Source organism: Trachypithecus francoisi, unplaced genomic scaffold (genome assembly GCF_009764315.1).
Source record: "Trachypithecus francoisi isolate TF-2019V2 unplaced genomic scaffold, Tfra_2.0 Lachesis_group11, whole genome shotgun sequence".
Taxonomy (NCBI): Eukaryota; Metazoa; Chordata; class Mammalia; order Primates; family Cercopithecidae; genus Trachypithecus; species Trachypithecus francoisi.
Genome location: NW_022681456.1, coordinates 22,453,772 through 22,480,914, shown reverse-complemented (window position 1 = coordinate 22,480,914; position 27,143 = coordinate 22,453,772). Strand labels below are relative to the sequence as shown.

The 27,143-nt window shown below is 42.7% G+C and overlaps 1 protein-coding gene across 1 annotated transcript; it reads right to left on the bottom strand.

The window, feature by feature from the left end:
• Positions 1 to 12: 12 nt before the first annotated feature.
• On the bottom strand, positions 13 to 24,752 carry PPP1CC (protein phosphatase 1 catalytic subunit gamma). The gene is made up of 8 exons (XM_033220610.1): positions 24,363 to 24,752; positions 11,801 to 11,932; positions 10,260 to 10,490; positions 4,767 to 4,871; positions 2,721 to 2,944; positions 2,384 to 2,518; positions 1,313 to 1,373; positions 13 to 409 (listed from the first exon to the last, which is right to left on the bottom strand). Exons 1-8 carry the CDS (start codon positions 24,415 to 24,417, stop codon positions 339 to 341), a joined length of 1,014 nt encoding a protein of 337 aa, XP_033076501.1. The 5' UTR covers positions 24,418 to 24,752; the 3' UTR covers positions 13 to 338.
• Positions 24,753 to 27,143: the final 2,391 nt, after the last annotated feature.

The following is a 27,143-nucleotide window of genomic DNA, read 5'->3' as shown; positions in this document are numbered from 1 at the left end:
AAAATGCAACTGTGTGGTTTCCAGAGCAATTTATTCAGGAAAATCTATTCAATATGCCATCAACAGTTCTCCTGTGTGTATTGTGCTGATAAATAGACACTGAGAGGATTTAACAAGTTCATCATTTAATAAGTCTGAATTCATTTTCACCACATGGTATTGTACACGGTCATCTGCTGAAACAGATTTTTTTTTTAACAGATCTTAGTTTAAAAAAAGTCATAGATACTGTGAGTTCTGTATAAACTGGTGGACAGTAAGTTAGTTCCTTTGTTTTAACTTATAAGCCTCAACTTCACCGCAGAATAAAGAATGTAGGCCAAAGAAAGCATAATCGGTCACTCGTACAGAACAGTATTGTTTCTATAATTTGAAGCTTTCTGAATGGACGAGTTCAGGCCTGATGCAACTGTAAAAAGATTACTTAATGAATAGACTATATGGAAATTGTACAAAATGTTATTACCTTTAATCATTAGTAGCTTAAACAGCACTATATCACTAATTGCTATTCAAAATCAAAAACCTGTTTTGAATCCCCGAGAAGGCAGCATGTGTACACAACCATGCCACCTTGTACTTAGGGGTGTGCCAAAACGTAATTCAACAGAAACTTTGGCTTTAGGAAAGAGTCACAAATATTTAAAAGAATGGCTTTAATCGTCATTTTAAGTATACGGTAGGGGAAAAGTGTGCTTTAATTAAATATACATCATACCAGTGATGCTGGCAAGGTTGAAAGTTACTCCTAATGTTGATAGCTATAAAAACTAGTTTGTACATAACAAGACAATGAGAGGAAAAAGCAATCCCTTTGAAACAAAATTATCAAATAAAAAATGTTCACAGTGGTTTGTATCAACAGTATGCATTTTATGACAAGAACATGTACAGATTCGGAGCACCCTAGGGCTCTCTTTATGTCCTAAAGAAAACGAGCATTTACATGATTATGGGTTGTACTGAATTTAAAAAGATCAACTGTACACTTACTCTTTAGACAGCATAAACTGTCCTGAGGTGTACAGCTTTAACACCATCATTAAAATTGTTTGCAAAAGGAAGAGAGAATTAAAAAAAAAAAAACTTTTCTTTTTGGAGTGAAGAGTCTTTCATTCGCTGTTATAACCAGCAAATGCCATTCACTAAATCAAAAACGGAAGGAAGGGCCCCCACAAACACAGATCTATCTGAGCAAGCTGACCAGTACACATTACAGTCTTAAAAATGAAGGTTATATACTCTATGTTACAAGTCCCAACTAGGCAGTGTCAAAATGACATCTATTTCTTTGCTTGCTTTGTGATCATACCCCTTGGAGGCGTTACAGGTCTCGTGGCATTTGGCTTCTTTTTCTCTGCAGGCTTTAAAATCTGGGGAGATTCAAAAGACAGTTCATTTAGGAAATATACTTAACCTCAAATCTTAAAGAGTCCTTAAATTTCATTCAGATCTTTTGTTCAGATGGTGTTTACAACTGCCCCAACAACTGTAAAAGCCTCCCTAGCATATTAACACAAGCTAAGTTGACATGTAAACATTTAGTAATTAATGCTATGATGAAGAGACAAAAATCTATGATCTGGACAAATTATTTTGTCTCTGAGTATAATGACAATCTTCTGAAGTCTACACCTGGTAATATCTTTAGCTATTCCTTCTGATATAGGGGAGAAAGTTCTTTACAAAAGTGTTTCTCCAACCTGCAGGGGATTCTTGCACAATCTTTGGAATTTTGAAAGCTGCAAGTTCTGACAATTGGTAAAAAAAAAAAAAAAAAAAAAGAAGAAGAAAGAAAACAAAAAACTGTTTTAATTCATTTAACTGATGACTGCCACATGATTTGGTGGCTGTATTTATGTTTATGACTAGGCTGGCTTGAAGTTGTACAAGTTTATCATAATAAGCAAATGAGAAAAAGGCGGAGGCAGATTCTAAATAATGCTTTTGTGGCAGCTGAAGGCCAAATGATGTCGTGGTACATTATTAACAGAAGTTTTGTGGAAGTTAGACTAGAGGGCAGAACTAAGTAAACATATAGCATGAGGCACTCAGTACTTTTCACATGCAAGTGGTGATTTAATTTTAGCTGAACATTACATTGTCATTATGGTTTTAGATTTACAGTAAAACAGCCATAAGCATAAGGAGCCAATATGCAATGCAAAAAAGTCATAATTAAACACTGGGAAAAGGTGCCATAATTAATTTTTTCTTTTACAAGGTATCCATACATTATTCAGCTATAACACACACTGGTTAAGGGAAAACAGAAACAGCCTACTCAGCATAAATGAACACTAGGCAAAAAGTAGCAATTATATTTTTCAACCAGCAAAGTGCAAACACAGTAAAAGGAAATAATGTTGAAAGCATGCTCTACCTGAAAAGAACACATTAGTGTTTCATCCACACTCATCATGGCACCTGCATTGTCAAACTCTCCACAATAATTGGGCGCAGAAAACAGAGTGACCAACTGCCTCTTTGCAAAAAATTCATATCCATCTTCAACCACCTTCGAGAGAAAATTTTTTCAGTATAAATAGGTGCAAATATTAGGTGAGTAAAACCACGTTTCAGTTTCCCATTGAGCCTGATATCTTGTGTTCCAGAAACACTTTGTATAAATAAGCAATACCTACCCACCAAAATCAACAAGGAGAATCTGTGCTCACACACATGCTCTTAAGTGTACATGTAAAATTCAAAATCAATACCTGATGGGCTCTACATATAAGATCCAAATCATGCTTATGGAGAAATTTTGCAACCACTTCTGCACCAAATGTGAAGGACACTCCTCTGTCATTTTCACCCCAGCCTAAGACATCTTTATCGGGGTCAGACCACAAAAGATCACAAAGAAGACCTTGATCTGGTACATCAGTTGGTCGCATAATTCGCCGAATCTGCTCCATAGATTGAAGATCTGGTGATAAACCTATTCAGTGAGGAAAAGAAAAATGAAGAAAGCAAAACTTTTAAAAGGATATTACCCCTTCAAAAGTTCCATTTGTCTACAGAGAAATTCAATAATCCTGACACAAAAACTGAAATCTGATTATATTTTATTTACTTTTGGTTAAAAGAAAAAAAAACACACACACAGAAAAAGGACAACTGGATACACACTAGAATTACATGCAGTAATGCATGGGGTGCTGTAGGTTTAAACAGTACATGGAGGCAGTTATATTATACAGAACACTGTAAAATAAAATCCAGTGATTTAAAAAACTCTTCTATGGGCTTCCCCAGTTGATGACAATAATGAGCGATGTTATGATTGATGGCTTATAATGACCGAGCTGAGAAGATAAGGATGCTCAGTGAGAGGTAGTTCTCTAGGAAACCTGCACTGTTCACAGACCATTAAAATCTACAAGAGCTTATTGTATCGAGTTACAATATGGGATGCATATTATAAGAGTTAAAAACCATGTATCCAACTCTACCAAAACCTGTATAAGTATAGAAGCACAGAGATAAAAGACATTATGTTGGCTTTTTGATGGCTAATTTCACACCATACATGAAAAGAAATTCTCTTTGCAATTACTATTTTAATTACATTATAGAAAGCACAACCACTGAGCAAAGAAAAATAGTTTATACAATATATATGTATATATTTTTAGAGATAGGGTCTTGCTCTGTTGCCTAGGCTGGAGTGCAGTGGTGCAATCATAGCTCACTGCAGCCTTAAACCCCTGGGCTCAAGTGATCCTCCTGCCTCAGCCTCCCAAATAGCTACGGCTACAGGTGCGCAACATTACACCTGGCTAATTTTTAACACTTTTTCTAATGACAGGGGTCTCGATATGTTACAGGCTGTTCTCATATTCATGGCATCAAGCAATCCTCCCATCTTGGCCTCTCAAAAGTGCTGGAATTACAGATGCGAGTTACTATGCCTGGCCAAAATAACTTTTAAAATCCAAGTCAGGCCGGGCGCAGTGGCTCACGCCTGTAATCCCAGCACTTTGGGAGGCCGAGGCGGGCGGATCACGAGGTCAGGAGATCAAGACCATCCTGGCTAACACGGTGAAACCTCGTCTCTACTAAAAATACAAAAAAAACTAGCCGGGCACAGTGGTGGGCGCCTGTAGTCTCAGCTACTCAGGAGGCTGGGGCGGGAGAATTGCTTGAACCCGGGAGGCGGAGCTTGCAGTGAGCCGAGACTGCGCCACTGCACTCCAGCCTGGGCGATAGAGCCAGACTCCGTCTCAAAAAAAAAAAAAAAAAAAAAAAAATCCAAGTCAGAGAAAGTTCTGAGAAGATAAAAAACAAACAAGGGAAAATCTATTCACATCTTCAGTGTTCTAGAGGATCTCTGGCACAGCAAATTACATATTGTTCATTTTACAGTTAAAAATACTTTTCTGAGCTGGGCATGATGGCTCACGCCTGTAATCCCAGCACTTTGGAAGTCCGAGGCAGGATTGTTTGAGCCCAGGAATTTGTGACCAGCCTGGGCAACATGGTGAGAACTCATCCTTACAAAACATAAAATAAAAATAAACATTTTCTGCTCTATTTTCAATCCTAATTTACAGAGTCTAGAATTCCCTGTAATAAATCAGTTCCTTAAGATTTTTATCCAAGTAATCCTGGCTGTATCAGAGTGACAAGGCAATGCAACACATCAACAAAGGAGAGTGTTCTGTCAGAGGAAGTCATCCCAATGGTAACTCACAAATGTTAAAGTGTTCATCCTTTGGAAGGGATCAAAACCTATTTGGAACAAAAATCAGCCCACCTACCTCCATGACAGCAGAATATCTTCTCATCCACGATGGCTGCTATCGGTAAACAGTTAAAACAGTCTGTGAAAGTTTTCCATAGTTTAATGTTGTATCTTCTTTTACCTGTGATTAAAAAGAGAGTATTACTGTTCTGTAGGCTCATTCTCTCAGGATTAACTTCCCCCAAAGCAAGATTCTGGCTGCTTTTTAAGCAAACGAAACTATGTTTTTATTAAGAATCTTAATAAAACCGTCTTATTTTAACACTCTTTTAAAATAAGAGCTGCCCGTGGTGGGTCAGACCTGTAACCCCAGCACTTCAGGAGGCTGAGGTAGGAGGATCGCTTGAACCCAGGAGTTCAAGAACAGCTTGGGCAACATAGTGATACCCCATCTCTTTAAAGAAAGACTCTCCTGGAGGGAAGGGGTTTAGGAGAGACACATCTGATCTAAAAGCAATGACTTACATTTTCACATGAAATCTTTTTAAATTCCATAGAAGTATGAAACCAGAATTCCAGATTTGATAATGATTAAGGATTGCCATCAAATCCCAGGAATTATCTGGTAGCATCAATTCTGTCTGAAATCCAGTATGCTTTGTCCAATCTCACTGCAGCTAGTTTCCTACTTCTGAAGGCAATTACGAACTTACACATGTGGCATTACAACCTTCCTTCTGAGAAAGCCTGAGTTAGCACCCATCCCCCATGTACCCCCCTCAACAACCTACAGATACCAGAGGATCCCCAGCCCTCAGTGCTCTAGCAGGAGGCACAATGATCACACGGCAGTGGTGCCTCTCACAGGCACTACAGGGCATTTGTTTCCAACACTGCACAGACTCCACATGCTCCCACAGGCCTGATGTCACAGGGTGGTCATGTTCCCTCACCAGCACAGGCATCCACACATTCTGGAGTCAGAGTGCAGTTCTGACAGAAATATGCCACTATGCACTGTTTCTACAGGAAACTGATGTTCTGAGTTTAAAACCTACTCACATACCTTGCAAGAACAAATTTCTCTGGATTGGTTGAGGACTGTCCAATTGTCCAGATGCCTTTGTTTCCTGTACCTTACTACACTAAGTACAATCTTTAAAAACCAAGAGTTCGGCCAGGCGGGGTGGCTCACACCTGTAATCCCAGCTCTTTGGGAGGTCAAGGCGGGCAGATCATCTGAGGTTGGGAGTTTGAGACCAGCCTGACCAAGATGGAGAAATCCCTTCTTTACTAAAGATAAAAAAATTAGTTGGGTGTGGTGGCGCATGTCTGTAATCCCAACTACTTGTGAGGCTGAGGCAGCAGAATGGCTTGACCCCGGGAGGCGGAGACTGTGGTGAGCCTTGACTGTGCCATTGCACTCCGGCCTGGGCAACAAGAGCGAAACTCCGTCTCAAAAAACAAACCAAACCAAGAGTTTGTCCTTAGTCTCTTGCTGGGGACTACAGGGACATCGAAAGGTTTAAACCTGTACCTCTCCTTTGAGAGTTAGGGCCAGCCCAAACAACTGACCTGAACCACACTTCCCACTCTGTAATGCAAATCAAGCAGTCTAGCGAGTTTAGCACAGGGCTTGAAATGTAATGTAAATTCAACAAATGTTTGCCTTCTCTCTGCAGAGAAGAGTGTTATCTTTTCTCCTAATAATTTCTGGTTTCTCAATGACTGGGTCTAACTCTATGGTTCACCCTGTTGCACATGTCTTTAGAGGCTACTAACTCCAGGCTGAGGAGGCTGAGGCAGGAAAACTCCTTGAACCTGGGAGGCAGAGGTTGCAGTAAGCCAAGATCGCACCATTGCACTCCAGCCTGGGCAACAAGAGTGAAACTCCATCTAAAAAAAACAAAAAAACAAAAAAACAAACTCCTCCTTACGAAAGGCTGATGGGCAATCTGAATCTGCAAAAACACCACCTCCCATGTCCAACAGCAATACTACTACTACTACTACTACTACCACCACCACAAGATGAGTATCCTTAATCCAAGATGCTCCAAAATTTGAAACTTTTTGAGCACTCACATGATGCTCAAAGGAAACGCTCACTGGAGCATTCTGGATTTCAGATTTTTGGATTAGGGATGTTTAACCAGTAATTGTAACACAAATATTCCAAAATTTAAAACAAAACAAAACAAAACTCTGAAACCTGCAACACTTCTACTCCCAAGCATTCCAGGTAAGGAATACTTAACCTGTATTATAAGAACAGGGCTGCTGTCTTAGCCCCCCAGTGATAGTGACTTCCTCTTTCCCCAAGGTCAGCTTCACTTCTGGATATTTTTTTTTTGAGGTGGGGTCTCACTCCGTCACCCAGGTGGAGTAAAGCAATGTGATCTTGGCTCACTGCAATCACGGCCTCCCGAGTTCCAGGGATTCTTCTGCCTCAATCTCCTGAGTAGCTGGGACTACCGGTGTGCATCACCACACTTAATCTTTATATTTTTAGTAGAGATGGGTTTTCGCTATGTTGGTCAGACTGGTCTTGAACTCCTGACCTCAAGTGATCCACCCACCTTGGCCTCCCAAAGTACTGGGATTACAGGCATGAGCAACCATGCCCGGCCTTTGATTCTTTAGTTATGCCACAAACTCCAGTTTCTTCTCTTGCCAATTTCTGCTGGCCTCTCCATCAAAAATCAGTTTGTTTCCTACTTTTGCCTCTTAGCACTTTAAGCGTGGGGCTGTCTCTTTCTCTTCTCTCTTCATTTCCTCCCTAAGGCCACCTCAGACCACTAGGAACATCTGGGTCCTGAAAGGTTTAACCAGGGTAATCGTCTAGCTTCCAAATCCTAAGATTCTGAGCCATAACCTGTAATGCAGTTTCCCATTACTGTACATCAGACAGCTCCAGTCGCAGAAACGGATCAAAAAGCACTCCTGTTTTACCCAACAACATATACCTCAGCCTTTCCATCACATTTGCAAAATTTAAACAAACAAACAAAAAAGAAATGGTAGTATAAAGTACTTATGTATCTGGAAAACAGGCAGTGGTTTTTAAATTGTCCCATGAAAATCAACATTTGAATATAACTTTTCATTTTAATAAAATTAATATATATTATATATATATTAAATGTCTGCATGCCTTCAACCAGAAGCCACCTATGTCAAGGGCACTTTTATGCCCACAAGTAGACTGGATGGCAAATTATATCTGCCTGATGGGAGAGAGGAAGCTTGAATACAAGATCTATAAACTGTGTTGATGATCAAACAGGAGCGGAAACTGATACCAACCAACACATATCTTCTAAGTCATTTTAAAGGCCTCTGCATTGAGTAGAAACTGAAACTGATGCAGCTAGTATCATTACATTAGGATAGAAGTCACAACAATGAGGTCAACTGGATTTGAATTCATCAGTGCAAACATGGAAAGTATTTGCTGGGCTAACAGTTATGTAAAAGGAACCCTTTCTTAACTCAATTAACACTTGGAATGAGTATCCAAAACACAATGTTGGCTGGGTGTGGTGGCTCATGCTTGTAATCCCAGCACTTAGGGAGGCTGAGGTGAAAGGACTGCTTGAGCCCAGAAATTACAGGTTGTAGTAAGCTATGATCCCACCTCTGCACTCCAGCTTAAGGCTCTGTCTCAAAAACAAACAACAACAACAACAAAAAACCCACCACATCTGTCTTGTATTTCACTACCTAAGGAATAGTAACTGGTTTACTGGTACTTCTTTGACACAGAATCCCTGTTAATATCGAATATCTTTCCTGTACAGGTTCAATGGTATCAGTCAGTCCAGAACCCACAGAATTTTTGTCCCTGATGATTCCTGCCACCCCATCTTACCAGCTGGATCTCAAGGACACAGACCAAGAAAACATCCAGTTGTGGGAAAGGGTGGTAGTAGAAGGGCTCAGTCTGTGAATATAATCTTTCTAGGATGCACTTCTAACAAATGTGCTAGCTCACTACATCTATGTGAATTGAGATGGAAAAACACCACATCTGGAGACTCTAAGTTAGGATGTGGTCTAGGGGAGGGCCACAGGGACAACACTTTGCTGATCTTCCTATAATCATATTAGCAAAATGCCAACTACCTAAAGTTCCTTAACCACCCCTTCACTCCAAACCTGAAACCCCTCCTGGCACAAATAAGCACAAAAGGAAGGTGAAGGTAAAGATTCAAAACCTTTTCTGACATAAAACCCTTTATCAAACTAATTATTTTCAAAGTTTTTTTTTGATACGGAGTCTCACTCTGCCACCCAGGCTGGAGTACAGTGGTGTGATCTCGACTCACTGAACCCGACTCCCGGGTTCAAGCGATTCTCCTGCCTCAGTCTCCCAAGTACCTGGGACTACAGGCATCTGACACCACGCCTGGCTAATTTTTGTATTTTTAGTAGAGATGGGGTTTCGTCATGTTGGCCAGGATGGTCTCGATCTCTTGACCTTATGATCCACCTGCTGTGGCCTCCCAAAGTGTTGGGATTACAGGCGTGAGCCACTGCGCCCAGCCTATTTGCAAAGCTTTAAGAACTGTGTTTTGTCAATAGTCAAATCAAAGTGCACCTTTAAATAAACAATCCAAAATGAGTCACAAAATGTGTAAAATACTGTAAAAATAATTCAGCACATTTTAGTTTTAGGAAAGTTATTGCCATTCTTCCTGGGTGCGGTTATGCCAGAGGAGAAAAACTGTAGTAATTTCAAAAACTAATTATTTACATATTGCAGGATTCCATTTGCATGCAATGTTCTCTAGCAAAGACAAAAAGTAGATTAGTGGTTGCCTGGGGGCTACGGTGAGATGGTCGCATAACTATAAATTTACTACAAATCACTGAATTGTATACTTTCAACAGATTAATTTTATGGAATGAAATTACATAATAAAGTTGCTTAAAACTATTTGGAATGGTTCTCAGATTTCTACCAAGAATTAAGTTATCTGTGAATACAACAATTTACATCTTAAAGAAACCACTACCATGATCATTACTTCCTAATCTGATCATCACATCATAAAAGAATCCAAGACCTTATTTTATTACAGCGGCAGTGTTCTTTTTCTACCCAAGAGAGAAAAAACTGGCTGGGCGCCATGGCTCACGCCAGTAATCCCAGGACTTTTGAGCGGCCTAGGTGGGCAGATTCCTTGAGTCCAGGAGTTTCAGATCAGCTTGGGCAACAAGATGAAACCCCATCTCTTCAAAAAAATACATGAATTAGCTGAGCGTGGTGATGCATTGCAGTCCTAGCTACCTGGGAGGCTGAGGCAGGAGGATCGCTTGAGCTGGGAGGCAGAGGTTGCAATGAGGTAAGATGGTGCTACTGCACTCCAGCCTGGGCAACAGAGTGAGACTCTGTTCCCCCACCTCCCCTAAAAAGCTAAGTTAAAAACAAGTTGATGAAATAGAAAACATGAGAGATGATACCACTGCATCTAAACTCTCACAATTCCTAACAGAAGTACGTGATAATTGTTTATGATAAATATCTTAATTTCAATAACTTCCTGAGATATAGAAAAGTACTTACATTCATCATAAAATCCATAAATTCTGTTGATGCTGGCACATTCATGGTTCCCTCTGAGAAGAAAAAAATTCTCAGGATATTTGATTTTGTAGGCCAGTAAGAGGCAGATCGTCTCCAATGACTGCTTTCCCCTGTCTACATAGTCCCCAAGAAACAGGTAGTTGCTTTCTGGCGGGAAACCACCGTACTCAAAAAGTCGTAGTAAATCATAGTATTGCCCATGGATGTCACCTAGAAGCAAGAATTTTGTTACACAGTGTTCCCATACTTACAGCTCAATCCACTAACAAAGCTTTGGAAAGAAATTCTTTAAAAATTCATTGTACAATGGTATTGACCTCTAGTAATGAGAGTTTAATTGGACAGCCAACACTAAGTAATTTCCAATCTGGCATCATATTTAGTTCAATTGAGCTTAATAAAATTTTTAAGTATATGTGTATGTCCAGAACTTCACACAAAATTCAACTAATTAAGAATTTATTCTGTGGAAAGGGTTTTATGTCCAGGCATGCCTTCTTGCCAAGTAACATGGTATTCCTTTCTGGATGACTGATCAATATCAGATCTCTGACAGCTCAGTCTCTGCGTACTGTGTCAGCAGAACTGCTGCACTTCTAGTGAGCCTTGGCCCCGTCTGAACAAAGCACATACACACGACCCCCACCCCCCACCCATCAATGCATTTAGCTTTCAACTTCTTTCTGCTAGATAATGCCAAAGAACATTTTACTTTGAAAAACATGAACACAAAGTTTTATCAATGCAAATATGCTATAAGAATATATTACTCAAATGAAAAAAGTTTAGTTTTTTTTTTTTTTTTGAGGCGGAGTCTCGCTCTGTCGCCCAGACTGGAGTGCAGTGGCCTGATCTCAGCTCACTTGCAAGCTCCGCCTCCCGGGTTTACGCCATTCTCCTGCCTCAGCCTCCCGAGTAGCTGGGACTACAGGCGCCCGCCACCTCGTCCGGCTAGTTTTTGTATTTTTTAGTAGAGACGGGGTTTCACCGTGTTAGCCAGGATGGTCTCGATCTCCTGACCTCGTGATCCGCCCGTCTCGGCCTCCCAAAGTGCTGGGATTACAGGCTTGAGCCACCGCGCCCGGCCAAAAAGTTTAGTTTTACATTGAGTTAAAACACAAATTATCTGCTTCTATTATGCAGAAAACAGAACCACAAAATCAACATCAAGGGACTTCTACTTTTAGTTATAATCAGTGTTGCTTTAAACTTAAAACATATTCCTATACATCCATGTAGTTCAGACCTTTCCTTGGCTCTCCATTCTTAGTTTCATTTTTTCTTCTGCAATGTTTATTCCTTCAGCAAAATATTTTTTTAAAAAATCTGAAGTATATCTAAGTAAACTAAGTCCATTAGAGGTATTTATTCTAAAGCTACTATTTAACTTAATTTTTAGTAGTTCCAAGCTATTCACAAACAGGAGAATGATTCTGCTAGCTAATACAAGGTCATCAACATATTCTTGACTCAGTTAATCAATCACGTAACCAAAGGTAACTTGTGTGCCCCAAACTTACCACATATTTTGAGTGGTGCTTCAAGTTCTAGTAGGATAGGCTGACTGAGAAAGATTTCACGAGATTTTAAACACAGTCCTCTGATTTCATTCTCCTGAAGCTGGACATTCTTACCAGGCTTGGACCCTCTCACTGCAGAGGAGAAAAACTGCAATTAGTCTAATGAAGCCAAAATACAAAATACAATACAAGATTTAGATAAATGCGCAAAAACATGGTTTAACTAGCTTTCTCTGAGTGGCTTCATTTTCAGGACACTTATAAACATGGTTTTAATGTCTAATTAGAATCTTAAAATATTAGACAAGATGTAATTGCATCTTTGATACCAAGTAAGACTTCTTTTTTTTTTTTTTTTTTTTTTTAATTATACTTTAAGTTCTAGGGTACATGTGCATGACTTTTATATCATGTATAACTCCCCAATGCAATCCCTCCCTCCTCCCCCCTCCCCATGATAGGCCCCAGTGTGTGATGTTCCCCTTCCCGAGTCCAAGTGATCTCATTGTTCAGTTCCCACCTATATGAGTGAGAACATGCGGTGTTTGGTTTCTCTTCTTGTGATAGTTTGCTAAGAATGATGGTTTCCAGCTGCATCCATGTCCCTACAAAGGATGCAAACTCATCCTTTTTTATGGCTGCATAGTATTCCATGGTGTATATGTGCCACATTTTCTAATCCAGTCTGTCACAGATGGACATTGGGTTGATTCCAAGTCTTTGCTATGTGAATAGTGCCGCAATAAACATACGTGTGCATGTGTCTTTGTAGTAGAGTAATTTATAATCCTTTGGGTATATCCTAGTAGTGGTATGGCTGGGTCATATGGTACATCTAGTTCTAGATCCTTGAGGAATCGCCATACTGTTTCCATAATGGTTGAACTAGTTTACAATCCCACCAACAGTGTAAAAGTGTTCCTATTTCTCCACATCCTCTCCAACACCTGTTGTTCCTGACTTCTTAATGATTGCCATTCTAACTGGTGTGAGATGGTATCTCATTGTAGTTTTGATTTGCATTTCTCTGATGGCGAGTGATGATGAGCATTTTTTCATGTGTCTGTTGGCTGTATGGATGTCTTCTTTTGAGAAATGTCTGTTCATATCCTTTCCCCACTTTTTATGGGTTGTTTGTTTTTTTCTTGTATATTTGTTTGAGTTCTTTGTAGATTCTGGATAGTAAGACTTCTTTAATAGAATTCCAGAAAAAGGGGCCATCCTGTCTGTGCGAATGCTGTTAGAAACAGGATTGGAGGCCAGGCACAATGGCTCACGCCTGTAATCCCAGCACTTTGGGAAGCCGAGGCGGGCGGATAATGAGGTCAAGAGATCCAGACCATCCTGGCCAACACGGCGTGCACCTGTAATCCCAGCTACTTGGGAGGCTGAGGCAGGAGAATTGCTTCAACTGGGAGGCGGAGGCTGCAGTGAGCCAAGATTGCGCCACTGCACTCCAGTCTGGCGACACAGCGAGATTCTGTCTCAAAAAAAAAGAAAAAAAAAAAAGGCCGGGCACGGTGGCTCAAGCCTGTAATCCCAGCACTTTGGGAGGCGAGACGGGCGGATCACGAGGTCAGGAGATTGAGACCATCCTGGCTAACACGGTGAAACCCCGTCTCTACTAAAAATACAAAAACTAGCCGGGCGAGGTGGCGGGCGCCTGTAGTCCCAGCTACTCGGGAGGCTGAGGCAGGAGAATGGCGTAAACCCGGGAGGCGGAGCTTGCAGTGAGCTGAGATCAGGCCACTGCACTCCAGTCCGGGTGACAGAGCGAGACTCGGCCTCAAAAAAAAGAAAAAGAAAAGAAAAGAAACAGGATTGGAAATACTCAGAACCTTCCCCATCAGTGTTTTTCAGAGGACCATGGGACCATGGGTATTTCCTCCTGAGAATCTCTGATTTAATTTACCTATGAACAAATGTTAGTGTTCTTTTCATTTCATTAAGAAAATGTCGGCAGGGCACGGTGATTCATGCCTGTAATCCCAGTACTTTGGGAGGCTGAGGCGGGTGGATTGCCTGAGGTCGGAGTTCGAGACCAGCTTGGTTAGCATGGTGAAACCCCGTCTCTACTAAAAAATACAAAAATTAGTCGGGCATGGTGGCACATGCCTGTAATCCCAGCTACTCGGGAAGCTGAGGCAGGAGAATCGCTTGAACCAGGGAGGCAGAGGTTGCGGTGAGCGGAGATTGCGCCATTGCACTCCAGCCTGGGCAACAGAGCGAGACTCCATCTCAAAAAGAAAAAAGAAAATGTTGGTTCGTTGTACTTATTTTGCCATGCAATTTCTGGGCCTGCATTTGTGTTTATGCTCACGTCTGTAGCAAAGGATGTCAGTCATGTGCTATACTGTAAGAAAGCATGTTTCCTAATAATTTGAACAGATAAGGTAATAATGGGAGAAAGAAATCACTGCACAGCATGGGGCATCCACACCACCAGAGCACTTAGGGTTCTTCTACCAAAAGTACAAACTTTGCAACAGAGCTCACTTGTCAACAGGTAGGTAGTTGTGGGAAAGAAATTTTCTGTTTTTGTTCCAGTTGTAACAGATTGGACAGTCATTAGATACAGATAAAGTAGCACTAAACTGCTAAATGTACCTTAATTTTACAGTTATAAAGTTCACTTTTGGACCCCAAAATATGTAACTAAGTCTCATTCTGATAAAAATGTTATACAACAAGAAGCAATAAAAGCATAGTAATGATAGTCTTCGAGGAAAGATATGAAACAGATGCATATTTAATAAAACAGCAACTGAGCAACAAATAATGTTTTTTCCACAAGTGATTTTCTTTTTCTCTCCAGATATACATACTCCCTGTGAAAGATGGGATCCCTGCTTCATTGGCCAGAAAATGCCAATCATTAGTGATTTCACCACAAGTTAACCAAAAACTTGGGCACAATGCCCAGCAGGAAGCTTTATTTTTGGCTAGGAAAGAAATCCTAGAAGCTTCCAGTTTCAACGTGAATTTTTTTCAGCAGAGTCCCACACTTATGAATGAATAGCTGACTTTAAGTCTTCCAGGAGAATATTTCTGTGATAATTGGCTCATACCATATAATAGCAGGCTTTGTTGTATGAATGCTATTGTATTTAGTCAATGCCATCAGATGAAATCAGTGTTGGTAACAATTTTTTTTTTGGCTTTGGAAGCTCTCCATTGTCACCTTTGAACATAGTTCATACTGTTTTAACTCCTTTATTCTGTTTCTCTGTTTGTCCTCTGGGTGGGGACATTCAGAGATCAGTAAAAAGCAAAAACAATACTACCAACAATTTAAAAATTCTTCCTCTTTTTGGATGAAGCCTGGTGCCCAGGCTGGAGTGCACGATCCTAGCTCACTGCAGCCTCAACCTTCCAGGATCAAGTGATCCTCTTGCTTTGGCCCCCCCAAAGTGCTGGGATTACAGGCATGAGCCACTGTACCTGGACTTAAAAATGACTCTTAATATTAAGATTAGATGCAGCTTTTTCAGAACAAATAAAGATTCATATTTAAAGAATGGTGCTTATGAAAAACATCAACAAACATGGTCTGAAAGCTTCTTAAATTCCCTACAATTAGTGGAAGAAAAAAAGTTATATAAAGATAGAAACTGCCAAAACCGTCTTCCATCAGTTATTATACAGCTGCTCAGCCTTCAGACACCACAGACACCATACTTCACCCTGGAGAAAAGCTTCTCTCATCCATCTCCTCTCCCCTCACAGGCTTGCTGCATGCTTTTTGAAAGGCTCTCTCAACATCAGGTCACTACCCACCACCCCCACCTCCACCATGCTTGTATTTGTTTTATACTTGCCAGTTTGCTTCTGCCGGCTCATCTGGCCCCACTGGTAGAATGCAAACCCACTGCAGTAAAACCCACAGCAATAGCCCTGCTCTGTAGTGTACACAAGCCATAGCCAGCAAGCAGCAGGTGCTCAAAATCTGTTGCATGACTGAAATCTGGATAAATCTTTAAGTAGTGTTGACTGGTAGCATTAGAATTAAACATACATTCCAGACTATATATTTATTTATTTAGAGACGGAGTTTCACTCTTGTTGCCCAGGCTGGAGTGCAATGGCGTGACCTCGGTTCACCACAATCTCCACCTCCCAGGTTCAAGCAATTATCCCGCCTCAGCTTCCCAAGTAGCTGGGATTACAAACATGTGTCACCACATCAGCTAATTTTGTATTTTTAGTAGAGACGGGGTTTTCTCCACATTCGTCAGGCTGGTCTCGAAATCCCGACCTCAGGTGATCCGCCTGCCTCAGCGCCCAAAGTACTGGGATTACAAGTGTGAGCCACTATGCCCAGCCCAGACTACATACTTTTGATGAGCAAAAAGCATGTTTCTGTGCTATAAAATTACAAAAGAATAGTGCCTTTTGCTTACCAGGCTTTATTGGAGTATTTTTCAAGGTATGAAAATCTAGAATTACTCTTAATTTTCACGTTGAATTGTCTAACAGAGATTTCAAATGGGGCTTATGGGGCTTGGCAGTCCAAGTGAACATTGGAGAGTTCTTAAAAGTCGTCACATCAGGCTGGACGTGGTGGCTGGTTACTGTGGAGTCTGAGGCAGAAGAATCGCTTGAACCCGGGAGGCGGAGGTTGCAGTGAGCTGAGATCGTGCTACTGCACTCCAGCCTGGACATCAGAGTGAGACTCCATCTCAAACAAAAAAAAAAAAGTTGCCATATCAGCCAAAAGCATACAAATTCACATCACTATGTTTTTCTTTCTTTCTTTCTTTTTTTTTTTTTTGAGATGGAGTCTCACTCTGTTGCTAGGCTAGAGTGCAGTGGTGCGTGATCATGGCTCACTGCAACGTCCACCTCCTGGGTTCAAGTGATTCTCCTGCCTCAGTCTCCCAAGTAGCTGGCATTACAGGTGGTCGCCACCACGCCCAGCCCACTTCACTATTTTCAATGTCCATCAAACAGTTATTTACTCACTGTAGTTGACATTTACCGAGCACTTATCCACTAGGCACTGTAGTAAGGGCTTTATATTGCCATTCAATCCTGTCAACAATCCTAGGAAATCAGGCACTGTCATCTCCCATTTTACAATGACTTGGTCCAAAGTCACAGAGCTTAAGGACACGAGGACGCAATGCTAGATCTATTGGTGCATCCACCATACCATCCTCCCAATTAAGAATCTGTTCTACATTGAACTTCAAAACCAAAGGAGAAGGCCAGGCGCGGTGGCTCATGCCTGTAATCCCAACACTTTGGGAGGCTGAGGAGGGTGGATGACCTGAGGTTTGGAGTTTGAGACCAGCCTGGCCAACATGGTGAAACCCCAGCTCTACAAAAATTAGCTGGGCATGGTGGCGCACGCCTGTAATCCCAGCTACACAGGAGGCTGAGGCACGAGAATCACTTGAACCTGGGAGGTGGAGGTTGCAGTGAGCCGAGATTGTGCCACTGCGCTCCATCCTGGGCAACAAGAAAGAAACTCTGTTTCGGTCGGGTGTGGTGGCTCATGCCAGTAATCCCAGCACTTTAGGAGGCCGAGGCAGGCAGATCACCTGAGGTCAGGAGTTCAAGACCAGCCTGGCCAACATGGTAAACCCCGTCTGCACTAAAAATACAAAAATCAGCCGGGCATGGTGGCAGGCACCTGTAATCCCAGCTACTTGGGAGGCTGAGGCAGAAGAATCACTTGAACTTGTACCCGGGAGTCGGAGGCTGCAGCAAGCCCAGATGGCACCATCACACTCCAGCCTGGCGGACAAGAACGAGACCTCGTCTCAAAAAAAAAAAAAAAAAAAAAAAAAAAAAAACCGTCTCAAAACAAACAACAATAAAAAAGCAACACCAAATTTGACCTAAGGATGTGACTCTTCAGTAGAAATATCAATATTTCTTTATCTGGCTAGAAAGGGAGATTCAGGAAAATGTATTATTACTATTAAAAGCAAAGGTTGCTCTGTAGAAATGTATCTGATCTATTTTTCTGGCAAATCACTGGCATGAGCATATTATAAAAACTTCCACACATTTTTATTGAAAACAAACTGGTAAAAATTTGAATTATAAAAGAATAGCAGCCTGGTGTGGTGGCTCGGGCCTATAATCCCAGCACTTTGGGAGGCCGAGGTGGGAGGATCACTTGAGCTCAGGAGTTGGAGACTAGCCTGGACAACATGGTGAAATCCAGTCTCTACCGAAAATACAAAACATAGCTGGACATGGTGGCATGTGCCTGTAATCCCAGCTACTCGGGAGGCTAAGATGTGAGGATCACTTGAGCCTGGGAGGTAGAGGCTGCACTGAGTTGAGATCATGCCACTGCACTCCAGCCTGGGCCACAGAGTGAGACCCTATCTCAAAAAAATAAATAAAATAGCATTGGTGATTATTTACAATACCAGCTCTTTCTCATAAGCAATATCAACTTTTGAAAATTGCTGGCAACAAGCAAAGCAAAGATGGAAACTATGGAAGGAAATTTAAGACAAGTTTGAGATTATTTATGAGGAATAAAAAAGTATTTTCCTTGCCACAGAAAGGCACCTTAATTGTTTAAAGAAAAACATATTAAAGAAATAGCACACACTAAAAAAGCCCTAGCTGAATTCTAATGAAGTTTCAGAACCCAAGAAAGGCACGAGTGGTATAAAAATAAGTCAACGAAGATTTTGCTGTTTTAAAATAATCCTGTTAAAAAGTAGGTGATAATTTTAACAATATGCCACATCATATTCATTTCAGTGAATCAACAGCCTCATGATATTTGACAGATTTAGGAAAATAAGACTCAAATCAAAACAAAAAGTAAGTATTTCCAACATTAAGCATTCCCATAAACAACTGAGTTCTTTTCTGCAAAAAGTATATCAAGAATCCTTTGGGCCGGGCACAGTGTCTAATGCCTGTAATCCCAGCACTTTGGGAGGCCGAGGTGGGTGGATCAGCTGAGGTCAGGAGTTTGAGACCAGCCTGGCCAACATGGTAAAAGCCCATCTCTACTAAAAATACAAAAATTAGCAGGGCATGGTGGCACGTGCCTGTAGTCCCAGCTACTCAACAACTGAGGTTGAAGCAGAAGAATCGCTTGAACTCGGGTGGTGGAGGCTGCAGTGAGACAAGATCTTGCCACTGTACTTCAGCCTGGGTGACAAAAGTTCAAAAAAAAAAAAAAAAAAAGAATCCTTTAGTTTCTCTGCAAAGTCACCAGCAGGATGACTTCCACATTCTGATTTATCACAATTGTTTCCACACCCTGCCCTCTCCCCATCTTGACTTTCCTAACTGACGGGGTTATACTCCGGGCATTGAAAAGTGACACCCAGGCAGGGAGCTGTGGCTCTCGCCTGTAATCCCAGCACTTTCGGAGGCTGAGGCGGGAGGATTGCTTGTGGCCAGGAGTTCAAGAACAGCCTAGGCAACACCCCTGTCTTTAAGACAAAAAGAAAAAGAAAAAAAAATTAGCCAGGTGTGGTGGTGTGTGCCTGCAGATTCAGCTAGCCAGGAGGATGAGAAGGAAGAATCGCTTGAACCCAGGAGTTCAGGTCTCCAGCCTGGGGACAGAGAGAGACCCAGTAAAAAATAAATAAAAGTGACACCATTTTTTTCAAGACAGATAGGATGTAGCTGCAAAACACTGTTTACTGTTCTCAATAAAGCATCTTGAGTTTTCTACAACTAGAGTAAAGCCAATCCATTAAAAACTTCAATTTTCCACAGTCTAAGAACACATTTTGGTAATATATCACTGAGTAGACTCTACATCTGACCCTACATTTTGAGTTTTCATTTGCTGTAAGCTTTACTGTCGGTGACAACCACTCCCTTCTAGAAGAGGGATGACAGTAAACCCCAGTGAAGTGGGGAAGCTGGAGATTTCAGACAAATCACCAATATCCATAAATAAATCATCTGTTTTTGATGCTTTGGATACAGAGGTATGACCTTAAAATGTTAAATTCAAACTATGTCCTGGAATTCCATAAGCTCCATGGAAATGAAATCTTTCCTTCTTGGTCTTGAATGACTTTCCAGTTCTTTATCTACAAAGCGACCGACACCCAGAATATTATCTCCTTCATATTTCAATCTCTAAGGTCAACTAACGGCCTCGATTGTAAGTTAAGTTAAATGGTGAAGTCCACATAATATCAATAATTTCCCTGCTTCACAATCAGAGATCCTCACCTAGTCAAGTGGGCTGACTGGTACCGTGATTCTGCACAACAGGTTACAGGTTATAAAAGGACTGTGCTTTCAAAGACATCAAATCACCTCACTAATTTCCACAGCTGACCACTGCTGGGCCACAACTGCATGTCCATTTGCCCAGTTCTGAGGAGGAATGCCCAGGGCTCTGCTCCTGTGTGTCACATCCCCCCCCAAGCACAACAATGTCACACACAATTGTGTTAGATTTCACTGCTGCCTCCTGCTACTGACAGGCAAGAGGGCACTGCGGGCACAAGGAGAGTAATCCTTTTTCAATGCTGTGATTTAACAAAGAACTCCTGCAAGCTGCAGATCATCTGTCTCCAACAGAGCTTTCCTGCCTTGCCTAGGAGGAGAGGAAATGGACATACAACCAACATGCTGATGGGAAGGAAGGGCAAGGGCTAACACCAGAGTTCTTATCAATGAGGGAATTAGAAATGGACAACTTGGATGTGAGTGTAAAAATTACCTGCTCTGTAAACAAATAATTACAGGCTGGGCACTGTGGCTCATGCCTGTAATCCGAGCACTTTGGGAGTCTGAGGTGGGCAGATCACTTGAGGTCACAAGTTTGAGACCAGCCTGGTCAACATGGAGAAACCTCGTCTCTACTAAAAATACAAAAACTTAGCTGCCCGTGGTGGTGTGTGCCTGTTAATCCCAGCTACTTGGGAGGCTGAGGCACGAGAATCGCTGGAACCCAGGAGGTGGAGGTTGCAGTGAGCCAGGATTCCACTCCAGCCTGGGTGACTGAGTCTGTCTCCAAAATAAAATAAAAAATTAAATAATTACAGATGTTCATTAGGAAAGATTACTTTTTGTTTTTTTGGTTAGCATATTAAGAAAGCTTCCCCTTTTTAAACCATTATGTTTGTCCTTTATTATCTTTAGGACCAGGGACGGCTAACCATCAGAATATGAACATTTTATACTGCACCAAAAAGTTGAACACACGGGTTATTTAAACAATCTTAGAGTTTCAGAATATCTGAACACTCCCTACCTTCAGAACAACCCTTATATATCAGAGGATTAAATGTGTAAGCACTTTCTGTGAGCCAGGGCAGAGGTCGTATTTAAATCACTAAAACAAGTCAGGCAATTCTGCAGAACCTGACATGGTCTTGCAGTTTGACAATGGCCTTCTACAAAGCAAAGATGCTTCTTGCAAACCAAGATGTGAAGTATTACAACCACCTGCTGTGCAAGAAAAATGCTAGCCACCACGGCTCCTTGAAGGAGGTCATTTACAAAGTAAAACTGCCCCAAATCCCACTTTTCTTCAATATATCAGACCAAATCAACAGCTGGCTTATTTTCTCTCAAAATGCCGTTTTACTGTCGGTTACACTAAGGAGTTAACAACCTTAAGGTTTTATCATCAGCAAGGCAGAGTTTGGATAAAAGCATCCATGGTGGGTTGCAGAGGTGATGCCTTACTTACAGAAACATTCGGGAGTTCAGAAAAGAAAATAACTGCAAAGTTAGTGACTAAGATCTAAACCAACATGCTGTTCTTCTTAAGACTTCACTTTTCAGTTAGCTTTTTAGTACTATTACTGAGCTACTTCTCAACTAGCTTATACTGCTCTCAAGCTTAAAAAATCAATTCTGAACACGTGAAAAAGTCTACCAAGGTCACAAAAGTCATATTGCCTCTACTTTCAGATATACTTACGTCTTAAAATATTTAGGGGAAAAAAAAAAAAAAAGGTTTTGGGGGCATTATGAAAAGCACAAAATTTAGGCCGGGCATGGTGGCTCATGACTATAACCCCAGAAACCAGGGAGGCCGAAGTGGGAGGATTGCTTGAAACCAGGAGTTTGAGAACAGCCTGGGCAACACAGTGAGACTCTCATTTCTATTTTAAATTATTACATTTAATTTTTTTTTTTTTTGAGACGGAGTCTCACTCTGTCGCCCAGGCTGGAGTGCAGTGGCCGGATCTCAGCTCACTGCAAGCTCCACCTCCCGGGTTCACGCCACTCTCCTGCCTCAGCCTCCCGAGTAGCTAGGACTACAGGCGCCCACCACCTCGCCCGGCTAGTTTTTTGTATTTTTTAGTAGAGACGGGGTTTCACCGTGTTAGCCAGGATGGTCTCCATCTCCTGACCTCGTGATCCGCCCGTCTTGGCCTCCCAAAGTGCTGGGATTACAGGCTTGAGCCACCGCGCCCGGCCCTAATTTTTTTTAAATAAAAAACTTGTAAAGCACAGAATTTATTACCAACATCATTTAACTTAGATATCTACATATCCTCAATGGATCATCTTCAAATGTTTCTCTGCCAATTTAACACCCACGAGAAAAAAGGAAATTTAAGTATACTTTGCAGTTAGCCTATTCCCAAGGCATTAAAATGCACTGCTTTATTAATTTCAGCAAAAAAAGAAATATAAGAAAACCTGATTTTCAAGTGCCACATAACAAGAGGAACTATTAAGAAACAATGATCTCATTTTAGATGTATCATTATTTACCAGGCAAACTACTTATTAGGATTGTAATGATTAAAATTAACAAAAGCTGTTTATGAATACAGAGGCAGTTATGGGCAAACCAGAACTTAAATTAGCAAGCCTTAGATGATCTTAAAATTCTAATGTTTCTAATCCATGTAAATTCCAACTTTTCCTGTTTCCTCAGAGAAATAAAGCCACACATATCCCTACAGAGATAAGCAGAATTTTAAAATTTAGAAAGAAAATACTTAACAAAAAATTCTTTTCTTACAGCAAACTATTTTAATCAGTTTCTGCCCAACTGCTGCCTCAAATAAATTAAAGAACTATATTAACTAGCATGAAAAAATACGGTTCTTATATAAATACCTGACATTAAAGGAATGACAAGGTTTTCAACTACAACACGAGGTTTTCACCTGCAATAACATTTCAAGAGCATTTCAGGGGTCCTTAATGACATTTAGTTTTTTTTTTAAAGACAGCATAAAAGGAAAAGAAGGCACAGATTAAGAAACGGACGAGATATTTTCAGAGTTTCATTTTAATAACTTACTTTAAAAGATCTGCAAATTCTAACACCAGAGCTGTCATGCCCTCGACTCCACCACTCACAGCATTTATAGTCCAGTAATATTTTAGGACTACATAAACGCAAAAAGCAGTTAAAACTGCCAAGTTCCCATTATGAAGTGTCCAAGTTAGGGGATATGACTGAATTCTTACAAAGTCTTGGATAAGATGTTAGCATCTGTTGACATGCCCTTGAATCTGAAAGCAGCTCATTTCAGCTTCCGTCTTTAAAAGCTGAACCTCACCCCTCTCCCACATCAACATGAATCAATTGCCAGGCACCTCACAAGTCTTAAATGAGCCGAAATTTAAACCTTTCTATTAACCTTTACTAAACCACTGGCCCCCTTCCTTCAGTGTTGTCTGTAGCGAGTTCTACTAGCTCCCGGCTATCTGGGTTTGAAACACAACTCACTAACTGTGTGACCTTGGTTAAGTGACTTCATCTCAGTTTCTTCTGTAAAATAACAAAAACAACAAAAAAATGCAAATATCTTGCAATGGGTGGGAGAATATGAAATCTGTTAAGTGCTCAAAGAATGCTTAACACACAGTAGGCGCTTTAGAAGCGTCAGTTATGATTATTACAGTAATAATTTCATGGACGCAAAGTGCTTAAGACAGAGCCTGGCACATTGGAAAGATAACGATATCGTCAGCCTTGCTGACTTCCTGTTCAGATGCACGTTCAGGAAAAGAGCGCGGAGACCTCTCCAAGATTAGAATAACTTAAAAGGATTTGGAGGGCAGGCGAAGACAGGTTCTCACACCTCTTGAGACATGAACGCTTGTTACCAAGTAACAAGAAATGGGCCCCCCAAGACCCCAGAGCCACGAAAAATAAAAGCAAGCAGGAAAAGAGCCCCCAAACCCGGTGGAACTCACGCCCTCATCAAACTGCCTTCCGTGAGGACGAGCACCGAAAAGTCCATCTCGCATAGTACGGCGCACGCCGTCCAGGAGGCTGGACTGGGGCCCCCAGCCCAACAATCGCTCCAAAGACCCGTCTGGTGTGCGGGGGCAAACGAGTAGAGGCGGGAAACGTGGGGGTGGGGAGCGGAGTTTTCAAATTCCACGGCCGGGAGGAAGCCTGCATCCTCGTGCAATGAATGAGCGGAGCCTGGAGGGTCCGCGGCTGGCGACAAGTTGGGGATCCCGGGCTGACCTCCCTCCAGCTGCAGCCCCCGGCCCGTGGGCCAACTCGAGGAGCTCACTCCCCACGGTGCTGCAAGCCCAACCGGCCTCCCAACTCCCCTCCCTCGAGCCCCCGGGCCGCCTGCCGCCCTCGGGCCCGCCTCCCCCTTCAGCCGCCCGCCGCCCCCCTTACCTTCCAGCAGCCGTTGGATGATGCTGTCGATGTTGAGTTTGTCTAAATCCGCCATCGCCTTCCCACCGCCGACCCTCCCGCAGCGGCGCCGCCGCCGGCTCGCGCCCGGGACTCACACCTCCTTTCCCACGCCACGAGCAGAGGCGGTGGTGGCGGCGGTGGCAGCAGCCGCGGCGGGTCCCCCCCCTACCGCCCCGCTCCCTGCTTCCTCCTTCTCTCCCCACTGGAACCACGAGAAGAACAAAATGGCCGCCGACTCCTTAGACAGCCTCGGGCGGCGCACGGATGCGCGCGGGGAGTGCAGCGGCCCGGCCGGGACTTCTTTATGGGCCATAGGGCGCGCGGGAGGGGGCGGGGCCCGGGCGCGGGAGGGGGCGGGGCCAGGGCGCGGGGCGGGGCGGGGCGGAGATGGTTGAGCGCAACTGCGTCCGCGCGCGGGATCCTTCCGCCAAACGGGCCGAATAAATAGGCCCGCCCCGGACACCGGGCCGGAGCGTGAGTTGCAAAGTTGCACGCGGGAGTTGGGGTTGGGGAAGGAAATGCAGCTGTGCATACTGCCCGTTGCGGCCATCGCCGGATCTTGTACATTGAGGCTAGATGTTTGCAGACCTGGCCATGTGGGAACTCACCGACGGATTTCGGGGGTCCTGGAATTTACCCTTTAAGATAAATCTGGGGTGAGGATGAAAAAGGAGAATAATAAATAAAAGAAGGTTGACTTATTTTGGATTCAGATATACTGGAACTTGGGAGAAGAGAAAGGTTTATTTGGTAACTAAAAAGAAAAAACCCTCTTCCAGATAAGTCAAAATGTAACAGTTACTCTTTGTGAGTGGTGGGTGTATGGTTATTTGTATATATATTTTTTGTGCACTTCTGTAACTTTACTTTGGGGGTAAAAAATCCGTCCACAAAGAAAATTTCATCATTTCTATCCCTTGGATTTCTCTTTCCTGAACTCGGAAAGTTATATAATCATCGGGACGGTTATCCCGATTCTAGCCAGGGCGAAGTTGAACGAGCGCTTGCAGCAGTTGAAAGGGGAATTTGCAGATTTCACGCGTGCAGGCCAGGGGCGGGAAGAGAAGAGGCAAGTTGTGCGGGCGGTCCTGGGTTCTGCAGACACCCGAAGAAACTTTGGTCCATTCCTCTCTGGCTTCCCAGCCTCCCCGAGTGCACGCCTATCCAAGGGGTCCCCAAACTGTGCCACCTCCAGGGGCTGCGCGTTGACTTTGGCCGGGTTTGGAAGTACAGCCCACACTCAGCAAACAGATCGGCTCTCTTTCCTGACCTTTCCATGTATATTGCTTCCTGCAGCGCTTTACATTTTGCAAAGCTCTGTCTCTCCGAGAAATTCAATTTGTTTCCCAATGAATGCAGGATGCACGAATCCCCATCTCAGTATGCCACGAGGTAATTGCACCACCCAGGCATCCTCTTCCAAAGCAATGTCCTCGGGGTGAGGGCTCCATGTCCCCTCAGTTGGGTCCCCTCGCTACTGGTGCAGGGCCCTTGAATTTAAGAACTCAGCCTCTCGATCCACTTTCCTCAGGCACCAACTCACTTTCCCCTGCTACAGCTCTGTCCACGGGAAGTCACATAAGTGCCATTGTCAGGGCAAGGCAATGAGCCCAGCTGGTGACATTCAGAGTTGGTGCCCAGCGCTGCTGTGAACATCTGACTGTGGAGGTCAGGGTGGTTCTTGCTGGAGTCCACAGGACTTTGGGCTACTCCAAGGCAGGGCACATCATCGGAATGGCATTTAGAGTAGAAATATGAAAGACAGCAATTCATTCAGCAGACAAATATTTATGGAGTACCTACTCGGTGCCAGGCATTGTTCTAGACAGGGAAGCAGAGGGGATCAAGACAGACAAGGCGTTTCTCTATGGAGAGTCATTTAGTAAGACGGATGGTAAGCAAAGATGCAAATAAAAAATATCAGCTTCTGATAAGTGCAGTGGAGAAAAATAAACAAGGAAAAAAACCCCAAATTCTACTGTGTTCATTTTCTTAGTATATGCCAAAAAATGATCTCATTGAATCCCCAAGACAGTCCTAGGAATTACGTCCTATTCCTATCATCCCGATTTACAGATGAAGAAAGTGAGGCACAGAGAGGCTAGGGTGGTTGCTGAAGGTCACACAGCCAGGAAGTTACAGAGCCAGGGCTGGAACTCAGGACAGCCTGAAACTACAGCCCTCGTTCATATTCAGTAAAACCCATCAGTGAACCCCCGCAGCATTCACATTCCTGGCACATACCAGGCACATATCAATGTGGAACCCAGTGGAATGATTGAAATGTGTCTCTGCCCACAATAGGAGTACCATAATTTTCCACAGCAAAATGGCAGGTGTGTTAACCTCTTGCAATATCATCAGGGCTGGAGGAGGACTTCAGACTGAGCTGGGACATGGGGAGAGCCTCTGTCCCCAGGCTGTTTTCTGCTGGGCAACTCCCCTCCAGAGTTCAGTTCTGCTGGCACATGCCTAAGTGATTAGCTGGCTCTGAGCCTGAGCATGGCATAGCTCACCAAGGTGGGCCTGCACAGCTCCCAGGAACCAGCAAACAGCTCATGGAGGAAAGCACTGATTCCCTATTTGCCTTTTCCTGCCATTATCAGCACCAGTAGCTTTCCAAAGATCAGCTGATATAAGCATCTTGTCAGAAAGGATACAGCCTAATAAATGGAATGTCCCTTCCCCTCTCTAGGCCTCAGTTTGCCTATCTGTAAAGTGAGAAGAGTGGATTAAAGTGCACTTTTCAAACTGTCTTTC

What these genes read in the sequence shown, in the direction of transcription:
- PPP1CC (XM_033220610.1), bottom strand. Translation starts at nt 24,417, where the DNA reads ATGGCGGATTTAGACAAACTCAACATCGACAGCATCATCCAACGGCTG. An exon ending in AGCACCACTCAAAATATGTG is followed by an intron (nt 10,491 to 11,800) that starts GTAAGTTTGGGG and finishes TCTTGCTTCTAG; the next exon opens with GTGACATCCATGGGCAATAC. An exon ending in GATATTCTGCTGTCATGGAG is followed by an intron (nt 2,945 to 4,766) that starts GTAGGTGGGCTG and finishes CTCACTGAATAG; the next exon opens with GTTTATCACCAGATCTTCAA.